The sequence below is a fragment of the Peromyscus maniculatus genome, chromosome 1, assembly GCF_049852395.1.
Source record: "Peromyscus maniculatus bairdii isolate BWxNUB_F1_BW_parent chromosome 1, HU_Pman_BW_mat_3.1, whole genome shotgun sequence".
Taxonomy (NCBI): domain Eukaryota; kingdom Metazoa; phylum Chordata; class Mammalia; order Rodentia; family Cricetidae; genus Peromyscus; species Peromyscus maniculatus.
The window spans coordinates 126,513,346-126,528,307 of NC_134852.1; the positions used below are offsets into that span (position 1 = coordinate 126,513,346).

At 37.6% G+C, this 14,962-nt stretch overlaps 1 protein-coding gene across 3 annotated transcripts in view; it reads right to left on the reverse strand.

Moving 5' to 3' along the window:
* The window catches only part of Pik3c2a (phosphatidylinositol-4-phosphate 3-kinase catalytic subunit type 2 alpha), a 137,465-nt gene that overhangs the window by 25,850 nt on the left and 96,653 nt on the right, over positions 1-14,962 (reverse strand). For all 3 annotated transcript variants that reach the window (XM_076563618.1, XM_006992972.4, XM_015986485.3), the window contains 9 exons: positions 14,570-14,713; positions 12,090-12,135; positions 11,804-12,014; positions 10,328-10,450; positions 9,387-9,554; positions 6,830-6,941; positions 5,049-5,194; positions 1,490-1,678; positions 651-744 (listed from right to left, as the gene is read on the reverse strand). In XM_076563618.1, coding sequence (XP_076419733.1) covers positions 651-744; positions 1,490-1,678; positions 5,049-5,194; positions 6,830-6,941; positions 9,387-9,554; positions 10,328-10,450; positions 11,804-12,014; positions 12,090-12,135; positions 14,570-14,713 — 1,233 coding nt within the window. The remainder of the gene's footprint in view (positions 1-650; positions 745-1,489; positions 1,679-5,048; positions 5,195-6,829; positions 6,942-9,386; positions 9,555-10,327; positions 10,451-11,803; positions 12,015-12,089; positions 12,136-14,569; positions 14,714-14,962) is intronic.

The following is a 14,962-nucleotide window of genomic DNA, read 5'->3' on the forward strand; positions in this document are numbered from 1 at the left end:
CTATAGGGGCTGAGCGTGATGACACATGCCTTTAATTCCAGCACTCAAGAAGTAGAGGCAGTTGGATCTCTGTGAGTTCAAGGCCAGCCTGGTCTACATAAGTAAGTTCCAGGACAGCCAGGGCTACACAGAGTTACCCTGTTTCAAAAAATAAGAATCATATGAATATAGGCCACATTATTGAAATCAACAGGAATACTATCTATTTATTAACTATATTTCACTGGCAAAGCAAGGGGAAAAAAAAACAAAAACACAAGTCTGGCAAATTCCTGAAAATTGCCAGGTGCACACCTTTAATTCCAGCACTCAGGAGGCAGAGACTGGCAGAGTTCTGAGTTTGAGGGTAGCCTGGTCTACAAAGCGAGTTCCAGAGACAACTACACAGAGAAACCCTGTCATGAGAAATTAAAAAAAGAAGTCTGAAAATAACAAGTTCCCATGGTCATATGCTATATTACCCATGCCATACTCCAATGAGGAGGATGACAGTAATGGGGGAATCATACTATATTCTCACACAGTGCCCCCAACATTTCTGCTGTATTGTAATAGCATTTTAAAAGAGAAAAGGGTCCCATAGCCAGTTCCCTGCTAACTGAAACTAGGGTGGTGAGTAGGAAGCAAGGTAGTCTAGTAAAAACTCCCACCTGTACAAACTGTGGGAGAAGATCTGTTAGCTCATCATCACTAATTGCCTCCATCCAGCTCACAGCTAGAGATCGCACTTCCTGATCAGCAAATCTAGAATCAGAAAATTGATATGTTAACTGTGATTTCTTGCAAATGCAACTGCATTGACTGAAAATAGAACTTTAGTCTGTCCCTGACAAAGAGGAATCAAATGGCTCTTACTCAAAACCCCAGTGCTGGTGTAGCAGTACATGCCTTTAGCCTCAGCTCTTAGGAGGCAGAGGCAAGCCAATCTCTGAGTCTAAGGCCAGCCTCGTCTACATAGGAAGTTCCTAATGGAATTTTCATACATACTGAGTTCTGGTTGACAATCCCCACTTAAACCCTTCCATCCTTACTATCCCCTCTTCTACTTTCTACTACCCTCCCACTCTTCCCTTAGTACCTTTCTTTTTTTCTAAAGGAGGAAAAACTTACTGTATAAATACAGAATCAGTTCTGATATTATTTCAAAACTCTAGCTTCCTCAAAAATCAATTTTGTCCCCATAAATTATTACAATTATATAATTATTAAAATAATCATAAATTACACAATAATCAATAAAAATATTAATATAATATATCATTCAAAATTAGATACTTCTTTTTTTGCTTAATTCTTTCTTTAGGTATGCTTTAAATGATACAAAATGCTTTCTTGACCATTTCAATAAAAAAGATTGTTTCTATAAATTACATGTACACATTTACATTATCTTATACTGTTGTTATGTTAAAAGGGAAGTACCCCTGCAGCATAACACATTGCTGGGAAAATTTGACAATAAAACATCAAGTAAATGTATTGGACTTACTTTGCATCAAGAAGCTCCAATGCAGCTAACGGGCACAATGGCGGCCATTGGTGTAGCAATGAGTAAGTTTTGGCAAGATTAGCCCATTTCCAGTTTGGGGCACTTGCTAGTATCTTAGGAAGACAATTTGGATGTTTGAAGCAATAATAGCGTTTTTCCCACAAAAAGAGCTTATCTTCTTTAGAAAGTCTGCATATATAATAGAATTAAATTACTTCTCAGTAGAATTATGACATAGCTATAATCTCAATAATTAAAAAGTCAAAGAAGAAATGTATTCATTTGTGACAAGTAACTAGTATTTAAAAGAGAAAACACTAATATGAAACAGAAATAATCAATGTACAGCAAACATCACTAACCTACCCTCATTTGAAGATGGAAATTATTCTGCCTTGACAAAAGTACAATAGCTGTTAAAAGTGAAGGGTAATTCAACAAGATGTCAGACACTACAAATCAAGAGTTGAATGAGCAGTGCTCACCCTGTAAGACAGCAAGGATTCTATCCACACAAGTAAAACCAAATGCTATGGAGAAAATACATGCTGCCATGAATCTTTTTTTTTTTTTTTTTTTTTTTGGTTTTTTCAAGACAGGGTTTCTCTGCGTAGCTTTACACCTTTCCTGGAACTCGTTTTGGAGACCAGGCTGGCCTCACAGAGACCCGCCTACCTCTGCCTCTCGAGTGCTGGGATTAAAGGCGTGCGCCACCACCGCCCAGCTTGCCGTGAATCTTTAGGAAAATGTTATACAGTTGAATTGAGAAACAGTAAAAGTGGGAAAAAGAAATTTTATGGACAAATTGAGTTAAGTTCAATGACATGTTCATGAAATATTTCACTTTTATTATTCATTTTATTCATTCATTCATTCATTCATTTTTAATTTTTTTTTTTTTTTTTTGAGAGGATTTCACTGTGTTGCTCTAGCTGTCCTGGAACTCACTATGTAGACCAGGCTGGCCTCAAATTCCAAGTTCAACCGCTCAGCTTACTCATTCTTTTTGAGGTGGTTTCTTACATAGTCCAGGTTTCTTATATGGCCTCAAACTCCTGTTCCTCCTGCTTCCGTTGCCTATGTTAGGCTTACAGGTGTGCAACAGCATGTCTGGCTCACCCACTCATCTTTGTGCATATAGCACATCTGTGAAATGTATTAATCTCGTGTGCAGTATAAAAAAAAACCCACAAATGTGACAAAAAGCACCTAAAGAAGATGTGCTAGCTAGTTTTAAGTCAACTTGACACAAGCTATAGTTAGTTACAGAGCATTTTCTTAAGTAGTGATGGATGAGGGACAGCCCAGCCCATTGTGGGTAGGTCCATCACACCCACAATGGGCTGGTGGTCCTGGGTTCTATAAGAAAGCAGGTTGAGCAAACCATGAGAAGCAAGCCAGTAAGCATCATCCTCTGCATCAGCTCCTGCCTCCAGGTTCCTGACCTGTTTGAATTTTTGTCCTGACTTCCTTCAATGATGAACAGTGATATGGAAGTATAAACCAAATAAACCTTTTCCTCTCCATCTTGCTTTTGATCATGGTGTTTCATCATAGTAACAGTAACCCTAACTTAGATAGAAGTCTTCCTAATTCTACAGACAACCCAGTGTGATGCTTCTAGAGATGGTCTAGTCATACAGAACTATCCACGTGGGTGTTTTAGATTTTATTTCCTTTGTGTTGGTGGTAACATTATCCTCATCTGCTGCTTGGTTTCTCCATCTAGTATATCATGTACTAATATGTATAGCTATATTCTCCTTAATAGTCACTGTTGTTAACTGGATAATTTCCATCAACAGACATTAACCATCAGTTTTTAGCAACCCAAATGAGTATCATAAAGAACATTTTTGGTTTCCATAAGGAAATATATGAGGGTTCTCTCTACTTTAACCTAGGAAGCAGTATTGCTGGCTTGTAGCATATACACATTATAACATCTACAGATTTTGTTAAACTGCTCTTCAAAAGAGATGTGGCCTTTAAATATCTTGCCCATAAAATAATTCTGTGTGTGTAAATGTATTTTCAACCTAGCTTCATAGGATGATGATTTTAAATTTTTGCCACTTGGATATAAGATACAACATTGTATTAATTTATATCTAATTTTTACTAAGGGTTTGTCTTGTAAGAGGTCTGAGAGGCATTAAAAGTTCTTTCCCAAAGAACTTCCTGTTCATCCCTTTCTGTTACTACTTAGTTGTTTATTGACATAAAAGGTTCTTTAAAAATATTTATTGGCTGTGTGTGTGTGTGTGTGTGTGTGTGTGTGTGTGTGCACATACACAATGTATGCTTGGGTATGCATGCCATGAAGCATGTGTGGCAGTCAGATGATAAATTTTGGTGTCTGTGCTTTCCTTTCATCTTCAAGTGTGCTGTAAGATTAAACTCAGGTGACCAGCCTTGACTGGCAAGCACAACCTTGTTGGCCTATGAAAAGGTTCTTTATAGGTTAAGCAAATTAATCAATTGGTACCTATTATAAATCTATCTCTCAGGTTGGGGATTTAGCTCAGTGGTAGAACCCAAGGCCCTGGGTTCAGGCCTCAGCTCCGGGAAAAAAAAATAAATAAAAATAAATCTATCTCTCAGCCCATTTGCTTTGATAATACAGAAAGGACTGGAAGTTGGGAAAGTGCTTGCTACCCAAATACAAGGACTTGAATTCAATTCCTAGCACTGAAATGTTTTGTTTTAAAATAGCTGGTACTAGAGGTGGAGACAAGCAGATTCTTAGGGCCTGGTGGCCAGCCAGTCTATTCAACTTGCTGGCAAGCTCCATATTCAGTCATAGACTCTGTCTCAAAAAATAAGGAGGGAAGTGATTAAGGAAGATAGTTAATGTTGACGTCTGTACTCTATATGTGCATACATGTACACACATATAGTAAAAATGGTCTGGGTAATAGCTCAGTGGACAAAATGTCTGCTGTGCAAACATGAGGACCTGAGATCAGACCCCTAGTACTAACATAAAACTTTGGTGTGGCAGTACGCATCTGTAACCCCAGCATTGGGAATGAAGAGACAGGAGGACCCCTAAAGTTCCCTGGCCAGCCAGCCTAGTCATTCGGCAAGCTCTGGGTTCAGTAAGAGTCTGTCTCAAAGAAATGAGTTAAAGAGACAGAGAGGAAGACACCCCTGGGGGCTGGAAAGATGGCTTTGTGGTTAAGAGCATTGGCTGCTGTTCCCAGGTCCTGCGTTCAATTCTCAGCAACCACATGGTGGCTCACAACCATCCATAATGAGATCTGGTGCCATCTTCTGGCCTGCAGGCATACATATAGGCAGAACACTGTACACATAATAAATAAATAAAAAAAAATCCCACCCCTGTTGACCTCTTTCCACATGGCTACCCATACATGCATTACAGAAATACATTGTATAATTCCCTGACTTGTATGTAGCCACAGTCTTTCATTGGCTGTGCTGTACAGCCTCCTCCATATCGAGAGCGCTTCTAAATCATGGGCTGTAATATTAAGCCCTTAACCTGAACTTTACACCACAGGAGATTCCCAAGAAAAGAATAAACAAAGCATACCCAAATGATGAGTCTCTGTGAAGAATATCCAGAAGTTTTCCCTTTACATCATTCTCCAGTGTTTCCAACTTGTACTGTGGAATAATGTTTCTATCAATTTGAGGAGATGTATAAACAATGTCAAATGTAGGAGAAGGAAAATCAACCTGAAAAAATAACAGAAATCACTGAACTTTGTGCGCACGCGTCTGTGTGTGTGTGTGTGTGTGTGTGTGTGTGTGTGTGTGTGTGTGTGTTGTTGTTGTTGTTGTTTGTTCTTTTCTTTCTTCTGAGACAGGATTTCTTTGCATATCCTGGCTGTCCTGGAACTTGTTCTGTAGACCAGGCTGTCCTCGAACTCAAGATCTGCCTGCCTCTGCCTCCCGAATGCTGCAATTAAAGGCATGCACTACCACTGCCCAATTATAATCCATTTTTCCTACTAGCATCCTTGTCATTCAGGAAACAGTTTTCAAAACAATCTAGGTAAGTTTATATTAAGTATAAAGCTGGTGCTTCTTTTCTCTTTTCTTCTTCTACCAACAGCCTGTCATTCTCAAAAGCATGTACATATTTCTTGAGATGGATACAGGGCATGTTTTACTCTTTCAGAAACTGGAAATTTTTTTTTCTTTTTAAACTTTCTTTTTATTTATTCTTTGTGTCTTTCACATCATGCATCTCGATCCTATTCATTTCCCTGTCTCTTTATATCCATCCTCTGCTCTTGCAACCTCCCCCCTAAAATAAAAGCAAATAAAATTTAAGAGGAAAATAATTAATCTCATCAAGGCAGCTGCATTGTGACACAGTGAGTCATGCAATAAACCCTTTGTCCATATATCTTTACTTGCAAGTGTTCATTGCAAAGAGTCATTGGTCTGGTTCGAAGCCTCTGGTTTCTGCTATACTACTGATGCTGGGCCCTCACTGGGACTCCTCTTGGATATTCTGTTGTTGCCCTGTATCATGGAGCTCCTGAAGCTTTGGGTCTGCAGAACCAGCCCCTTCATGTGTTCCAGCAGATCACAGATGGGGTAGATGTTGGAGTAGGCCAACTCAAAACCTTGGTTCAGAGCCTGGATAGTTGTAGGGTTGGTCAGCTCTCCAGCTCTCCCTTGTCCTCACCACCAGGGTAAGCTTCAGTTATAGATTTTAATGTAATTTTATGAAAGACATCATTATTTTAAAAATTAATTTGCTTATATTATCCACTTAAGCAATTTATAATTATATTATCTGGTGGACTTCTAATATGACATTTGCCCTGAAATACAAGCAGATTGTTTAATATCCCTTTATTTGACATTTTAACTTAGATTATTCACAGCAAAATTGAGAATAGAAATGCAAATTAGTTACTAGGAAGAACATTATTAGTACACAACCCTAGACATTAAAAGCTGACATATTAGAAAACAATTCAATTCACTGCACTTTAATTTTGAAAGGGCATGAGAAATCTTGTTAAATCCTACCTTATTTAACTTATGCACAGAAAAACCAAAATTAAGGTCATCTAATCATGATCATTCCAGTGGAGAATGATTAATGACACTGAAGGAAACAAAACCTTAGATCTGAAGATTAAGATCTTTTGCTCTGCCCCACACCAGCTACACAGCACACAGGAGAGCGGGCCTAGGAAATGGTTTTATAACACTTAAATTGAAGACAGACTCTGAAATTAAAACAAGATTAATCAGGCTTCTTTACTAACAACCCAAGTCATGGTATACACAAACACTTTTTACAAAGACATTCACAGTGAAGCCTCTCCATGTATCAAGAACTACCATTACCTGTAGCACAATTCGTTCCATGACATAGCCTTTTTTGGGGCTTGCTCCAGGGATAGGATTTGTATGTGATGAAGTCCAAAGGTAGAGAAGTTTTGTTCCACATGTTAAAAACCTTCATGAACACAAAAATAATACTGTGATTTTCATTTTAAAAATTCCAAACTCACAATACATCATGATAATCAACTTAAAATATTAGTAAAAATAGTATAGCTTTTATACTATTATATTAGGAGGAGTCAGCTGCCATATTGTACTGAGAAGTTAGGTAAAATATTAAGAGGGAAGGGAATCAGAGGAGAGGAGGGAGGAGAAGCTGTGGTCAGTGAAAAAAAATAAGTGAAAAAAAAATAAAACTATTAAAGTGTGGGATGGGAACAAAGAAAGGGAGACTAAAAATGCATCTTAGAAAGAATGGCAATGAGGACAGAATATAGACAGTATAAGGACAACCACTGTCCCCCAAAACATCCTGTAAACAGGAAAGTGAAAAAAATTACTTTCAAAGTTTTCTTGAGAGACTGTGACTTCAAGGTCAGGGTTTGGGATTGCAGAACTGCATCCTGATTTTAACCCTTAGAATAAGAAGTAAACGCCAAGAAAATCAGTAACTTCTTTGCATTGACACACAAATCATTTGAGGTAAGTTATATTTGAGCACTCCTCAATATTTTTAGTAATTTCAGTATTCAGGAGGCTGGAGCAGGAAAACCATAAGTTTGGGCTACGTAGTAACTTCCTACCTGAAAAAAAAATTAAATAAAAATTAAGGGCTAGAGAGTTGGCTCAGTGGCTTAGAGCACTTGTTGCTCTTGCAGAGTATCCAGGTTTAATTCTCAGCACCCATACAGTGGCTCACAACTGCTTGTAACTCTAGGTCCAGGGAATCCAACACTCTTCTGATCTCTGTAGTCACCATGCAAGTACATGGTACACAGACGCACATGTGGGCAAAATGTTCATATGCATAAAATGAAATAAACATACCTAAAAATAAATGAATAAATAAAATTTAAAAGGCTGGACATGGTAGTACACGCTTCATCTCAGCACTAGCAATCTCTGTTACAAAGTCTCCATTTGGCTGTAGTAATACAAAGTGGCTATGAATAATAGGTAAGTGAATATGTTATATGATATATTGTAACTATATATATATATATATATATATATATATATATATATATATATATATATATATATATATATAAATAGGCAGTGGGGATTGGTGAGTTGTCTTAGCATGTAAAGGCTCTTGTTCTTACACCTGACAACCTGTAATCAATTCCAAAGACTCTCATGGTAGCAGGAGAGAACTGACTCCTGCAAACTGTTCTCTTACCTCCACACACATACACTATTAAAAAAAAAAAAAAAAGGCAGTGGGGCTCATGTATGCTGATCCTCACACCCTCAACTACCAACTTATGGTCTACTTAAAACATTTACTTACAGACTTTGATAAATCATTACATGGGTAAAATTTCTTTTTTCCAGGATTAATCTTTAAAACATTTTATGTATAAATGTATAAAAACACTGGAAAGATAGCTCAGTGGTTAAGAGCACTTGCTGCCCTTCCAGGACCCACGCTGGGCAGCTCACAACCACTTGTGACTCCAGTTCCAGGGGATAAACTACAAACTGTCATTACATTATTTTATTTTTAAACTGTTTTGTGTTTTTCAAAAAAAAAAACAAAAAAAAAAACAATTTTGGGTAGGGGAGATGGTTCAGTTGGTAAGTGCTTGCTCTATAAGCATACAAACCTAAGTCTGATCTCTAGAACTCACATTAAGAAGCTAGGGGGCTGGAGAGGTGGCTCAAAGGTTAAGAGCACTGGCTGCGCTTCCAGAGGTCCTGAGTTCAATTCCCACCAACCACATGGTGGATCACAACCATCTATAATGAGATCTGGTGCCCTTTTCTGGCATGCAAACAGAACAGTGTATACATAATAAATAATTCATTAAAAACTAGGTATGCCAGTGTACACATTCAATCCCAGTGCTGAGGGAAGCAGACACAGGTGGGATCCTGGATCTCTAATTGACAAGTCCCAGGCAATGAGAGACCCTGTGCCTCAGAAATAAGGTGGATGGTGTTCTGGATGTTGTACTGGGGCCTCCACCTGCACAAATAAGTTACTGTCCACAGGAAGATGTTTAGAATTCTTAGACCAAGGGCCCATGAAACTAAGGATTGGTTAGTGAGTCAGAATAGTTAAATCCTGTCACATCTCTGAAAATGGAGAAAGGCAGGAAATAGGAAAAATAGAGTTCTAGTAGTATCAAGAAAAACTGATAGAGCCATGGCATTCTGTCCTAATATACTTTACAGAAACGACTGTCATTGGCTACTGCTTCTTCCCTGGAACAGGGAGTGGCAAGCCATCCTCTGCCTGCCCCCCTCCAGACTGTATTAAGACTACAGCAGAGTGACTGCTTTGCTTTGCTCAAAGCTCATGTGTGTCACTGTTTCCACCCCGTCCCTAGCCTGTGTATGATGCAGAGATGTGTCCTAGAACTCACTAGTATCACAATTCAGTAATACTCACCGTCTAAAGTCAAAGAGAGTTAAAGAAACTTTGCCCAAAGCTTCTGGCCCCCTTCTCTGTTTATTAGAATCAGGTGAACTTCCACTGCTCTGATTCAAAATTCCAAACAGAGTAAGATGAAGAATTGACTCTAACGGCAACTGTGATATCTGGATAGGAAAAATGATTCTATGGGGCAGAAAAAAAATATTCATTGGTGTTAAGAAAAAAATTAGATTAAAAGTGAGGCTTAGTAATCATTTAATGAAGACTGATTAATTTTAGGTATTTTATTTCACTTATAAAACAATAGTTTTGAATAACTTTTAGCTAAGTAGCAAGTATGGCTAACTTGTACTGTTAAGTTTTAAATTTCATTATCAGCATAAAACTTCAAAAATGTAATAGTTCTTTCTGTAAAAATGTCAAAGTACCTAAAGATATGCAGTTCGATAATCAGGCAAAATAAAATTAGACCTTAGTTCTGTAACTAGCTATTTACTTAAATAATTATGAATTTTTTGTTAAAAAATAAAAACAGTATTTAAAAAACATTTACATTACCGAATATCATCATGTACATAGATTTAAGATTTAGCTTGGTTGTCTATTAATCAAGAGCTAGATTCCTGTACAGTGTTAGTATATAATAAAACACCTAAGTAAGCAGTTTATTAAACACCGCTTCTAGAGTTCTGGGTAAATTTCTATCTTTGGCAATACAAAGTCTAGAAAGACCACATCATTGTAATTTTAAAATATAGAGGTTTAAAGGAATACTTCAGAATTTTTCATGTTAATTTCAGTTTGTTTTATAGAATTTTGTGTAGAAGATATTTTAGCATATTAGTAAGAATTTATTAGGTTTCAATGGAGATAATTATATAAAATAATGTATACATTTGAAAAATTAAAGAACAGGGCACAATGAAATAATTATAAAAGCAAAAAATTCCACTTACAGTTCATCCCATTTAATAAGATAGAAGAAATTCTTGTACGTGCCAACCTTCTTTGATTGAATAGGTTTAAAAAGATCCTTCCCGTTGTGAGACAGGGAACATATCAAGTAGTATTTTTCATAACTAAGAAAAGAAAGCTTAATTTGATTTCTAGGTTAGCAATAATTATCTAACACAAGTACATTAGCAATTTTTCCCCAAGTAACAAACTGGTTACCATTCATTTTATTTTTTAAAATACATCTGAAATTTAACCTTTGCAAATTCTACAGAAACAAAGAAGAGGTGTAACAAAAGGAGTGGAGAGGGAGCATATGGCCCTAAGTGTCGGTCTGAAGGGGACTGTAATGATACCCAAGTAAGATAAGCCAGGACTACTCTGCTTCAAAAAACCCAAACCAAACACACAAACAAAAAAGAAAAAAACAAAAAAAAAAACAACCAAAAAACACAACAAAAACAAAAACCACTTTCAAGTCATACCATCATTTTATTTATTTATTTATTTATTTATTTATTTGTTTGTTTGTTTGTTTGTTTGTTTGTTTTGTTTTTGAGGCAGGGTTTCTCTGTGTAACTTTGCTCCTTTCCTGGAACTCACTCTGTAGCCCAGGCTGGCCTCGAACTCACAGAGATCCGCCTGGCTCTGCCTCCCGAGTGCTGGGATTAAAGGCGTGTGCCACCACCGCCCCGGCTCACACCATCATTTTAATCTGAAGCTTAATTCACGTGGGATTTTTGTTTGATAATTCTTTCACGAGACTTTATAGCACTAAGCCATTATGGACCTATTTCAATAAAAATATTCATTTCAGACTTTTCAGTGTATATTAATTCCAAAATAAATTAAAATTGCCCCCCCCAAATGCTATGCTTTAAAGATATTGACAAAAGGAAAAAAAAAAAAAGCAAAAGAGGAAAACCTTTATCAAAACTTCAGTAGAAGAAATATGCTCTTGTAGAATTCAAAGATTAGCAATTAGTAGACTGTGAGCTATTAATGGGGAATGGGGCCCGAATTCTAGTCCCATTACATTCTGTTTCAAATTACCTTGATTGTAAAGGGAAGGCAGAAGAGCCCAGCAATCGTAAGTTAATCCATCTTTTAAGTAACACTTTGCTTGCCAGTTTCATCATATATTTTCTTACCCTCCCTGCCCCAGAGATAGGGTTTCTCTGTGTAGCTCTGGCTATCCTGGAGCTAGCTCTGTAGAGCAGGCTAGCCTTGAACTCAAAGATCAGATTTCCTCTGCCTCTTGGGTACACCACCACACCTGGCTCTCTTGCTCTTTTTTCATGTCATAGGAATGATGTTTTTCACTACAATAACTTCAGATATCTCTATAATTTTATTAAAACCACAAAGGTACAAGGGTACTCAATGATCTTTGTATCTATCATCCATTTAAACAAAGAAAATTAAGATTAGCGTAGCTTCTGGGTACAGCTGTGCATGTCCTTTAAGCAGCTACTTACTTTGACACCCAGTTACTGGAAATTCCGTGTGCGGCATAGACAGTAAACTGGAGCTGCTCTGCTGCAGTCCACGCTTCCTTGATGCCCTTGCTACTTTGAGGATGGTCTGCAGAACTCTTACTAGAATGTGCATGGAGCCTGAGAAGATCATAAATTGCTGCCGATAAGTGATCCATGCTTACATGAACAGGATTTTCAGGATTCAGTGAGCCTATATTGAAACAAAGTGTTAATTCTCTGAAAAAGCAAAAATCATTGCAAAAATGTAAAGAATCTGAAGACATACCCCTAGCTGAGTTCTTGCTAGTATCTCCTCCAGATAATGAAGTCACCTGTATACACATACATCAATTAGTCAGAAATTGATCATAATTTAATATAAAATGTTTACTTTTTCTTTCTTTTTTGAGACAAGGTTTTGTGTAGCCCAGGTTGGTCTCAAACTTGCTAAACTCCTGATTCACATCCAAAATGATGGGATAACAGGAGTGTATCACCACACTGGGCCTTTGCTTTTGTTTTAAATAAACTTTACTTTTGATACATTTTTTTAAATGTCAAAGAAACCCTTCTCAGAAGAAATCTGTCAAACATGTCTGAAAAATTACTAAAATAGTAAGCAAAGAAATGAAAGGCTATGAAAAATGGCTCAATCCATAAAATAACTGCCAAGAAGCTGAGTTAAAATCCTCTGCCCCCAGCTAACAGCTAGTCTATCATGCCAGCACAGGGGAGTGAGAGGGTGTGAGGTAGAAGGTGGACCCTGGAGCTCACTGGCCAGTTAATCTAGCTAAGTTGATGAGCTTTAGGTTCTGCAAAAGACCCTGTCTCAAAAGGAGTGGAGAGTAGCTGATACGTGATGTGGACCTCCAGTCTCCACACGGACATGTGCCCATCCCCAACACATATGCATATACTCACATGAATATCTGAATCACGTGAATATACCCACATAAACACACACAAATGCAAATTAATAAACAAACGAAAAGTGAAAACATAAACCTAAGTAAACATAATCTTTTTTTTTCTTTTTGAGATGGTATCTCACTATGTAGCCCTGGTTAGCCTAGAACTCAGACATCTGCTTGCCTCTGCCTCTCAAGTCCTGGGATTAAAGGTATGGGCCACTATGCCTGACAACAAATGATTTTTAATATTAAGAAAATTAAGGCAAGCTGGAGTGGAAGGTCATGCCTGTAATTACAGCATCTGGGAAGCTGAGGAAGGAGGAATATAGCAAGTTCAAGGCCAGCCTGGGCCAGCGTGAGACCTTGACTCAAAGAAAGAAAGAAACAAAAAGCAAGCATGGTAGTTCATGCCTACAATCTCAGCACCTGTGAATAAAAGCAGGACAGAAGTTCCAGGACTTCCTTGGCTAAATTATAGTAAGTTGCAAAATATGAGACTCTGTCTCAAGAAGTCAAACAAATCAGAGCACCTAAAACTTACTAAGGAAAAAGAACAAAACCAACTCTTTTATTTTAAATGAATTGAATAATTATTTTGTAACAGTACAGTATTTTTCACTAGCGTGAAAGTGACATACTTAAAGAACAGTATCTAAACTCTATTACCATTTGTTGATTGAAGGAAATTCTTATATATAATTATTTAATGTAAACTCCTCTCTCAACTACACTTTACTGCTCCTTCGTTTGATAAAGGAGTATAAAGGACAGCCACGAGGGGAAAAAAAAAGTTTAGAAGCTGGGCGGTGGTGGTGCACACCTTTAATCCTAGCACTCGGGAGAGAGAGCCAAGCAGATCTCTGTGAATTCGAGGCTACAGAGCGAGATCCAGGACAGGCACCAAAACTACACAGAGAAATCCTGTCTTGAAAAAAACAAAAAACAAAAAAAACCCCAGCCACTTCAGGCATTAGGGTCTATGGTGACTGATAGTCACCCCCAAAATAAAACCCCAACCAACAAACAATAAAACAAACAACAAAAAGGAAACCCAAATAGTATCATGTAGCTAGAATTCCTTTCAAAATGAACAGACTTGTGAGCATCTAGACACAGAGGAGCAGGTCAAAGACATATAGCTTCTCCTTTAAATGTAAAGTAGCTTGTGAGATTCACTTTTTCTTTACTCCTTCCAATGAAAGACATAAACATTTCTATGGACTAAATTTATTAAGGCCGCATGGAAGGAATTATCAGGGTTTTATTAAAAGTTTACATATGGCGGGCTGGAGAGATGGCTCAGTGGTTAAGAGCACCAGCTGTTCTTCCAAAGGTCCTGAGTTCAATTCCCAGCAACCACATGGTGGCTCACAACCATCTGTAATGAGATTTGGTGCCCTCTTCTGGCCTGCAGGCAAAACATGCAGACAGAACACTGTATACATAATCAATAAATAAATAAATCTATAAAAAAAAAGGTTTACATATGGCATAATAGAAGGCTCAACATCTGGCTGCTTCTAAGGCAAGGCCACTTCCACAGGGCAAGGGCATAACTAATGAACATGGACATTTCCATTAAGAGAGGACTGGTAGCCACTACTCTCTCTGTAGGCTCCCTAAATTGCCAGGGGCCTCACCCATAGAAGGAAAGCAATTTGAACCCACTATTTGATGACAATGTTCACAAGGCTCTTCCATCATTTCAGCAAGAAATCCCTACCTCACCAACGAAGCCATTCAATAAACTCAAAAGTAAAAGCCAAAGTTAAAATGACAACACTTTGTCTACCAAGAGGTGAACATCGTCCTGCTGAAGTGACAGGCAGTCACTTAAGCCCATATAAATACTCACGTCAGCACTCTTGTTCCTTGGGAGGTTAACTGCTCGCTTTAGCTTCTTCACCGCTTCTGTAACAGCGGGGGTCTCCACCCCATCTAAAGCACTACAGATTTTTCTTACAGCTTTAATTACTTGATCGACAGCTCGGTGCTGGTTCTTTAAAAATGAAAAGTAAAATAAAAATAACTAGGTACAATGTAGGACCCGTGTCAAAGATGAAGTCAGAAGCTAGATATTTTTGACAATTCTAAGAATAGATATTCTCTATTGAAAAAGAAAATAAATGAGATAGCTTCTCAATTATATGGTATACTGTGAAATGTACTAAAGCAAGGCATAGTTTTCACTTTGACACCACTATTCATATGCAAATGCTACTAACTTCATATTAGAATTAAAAAAAAA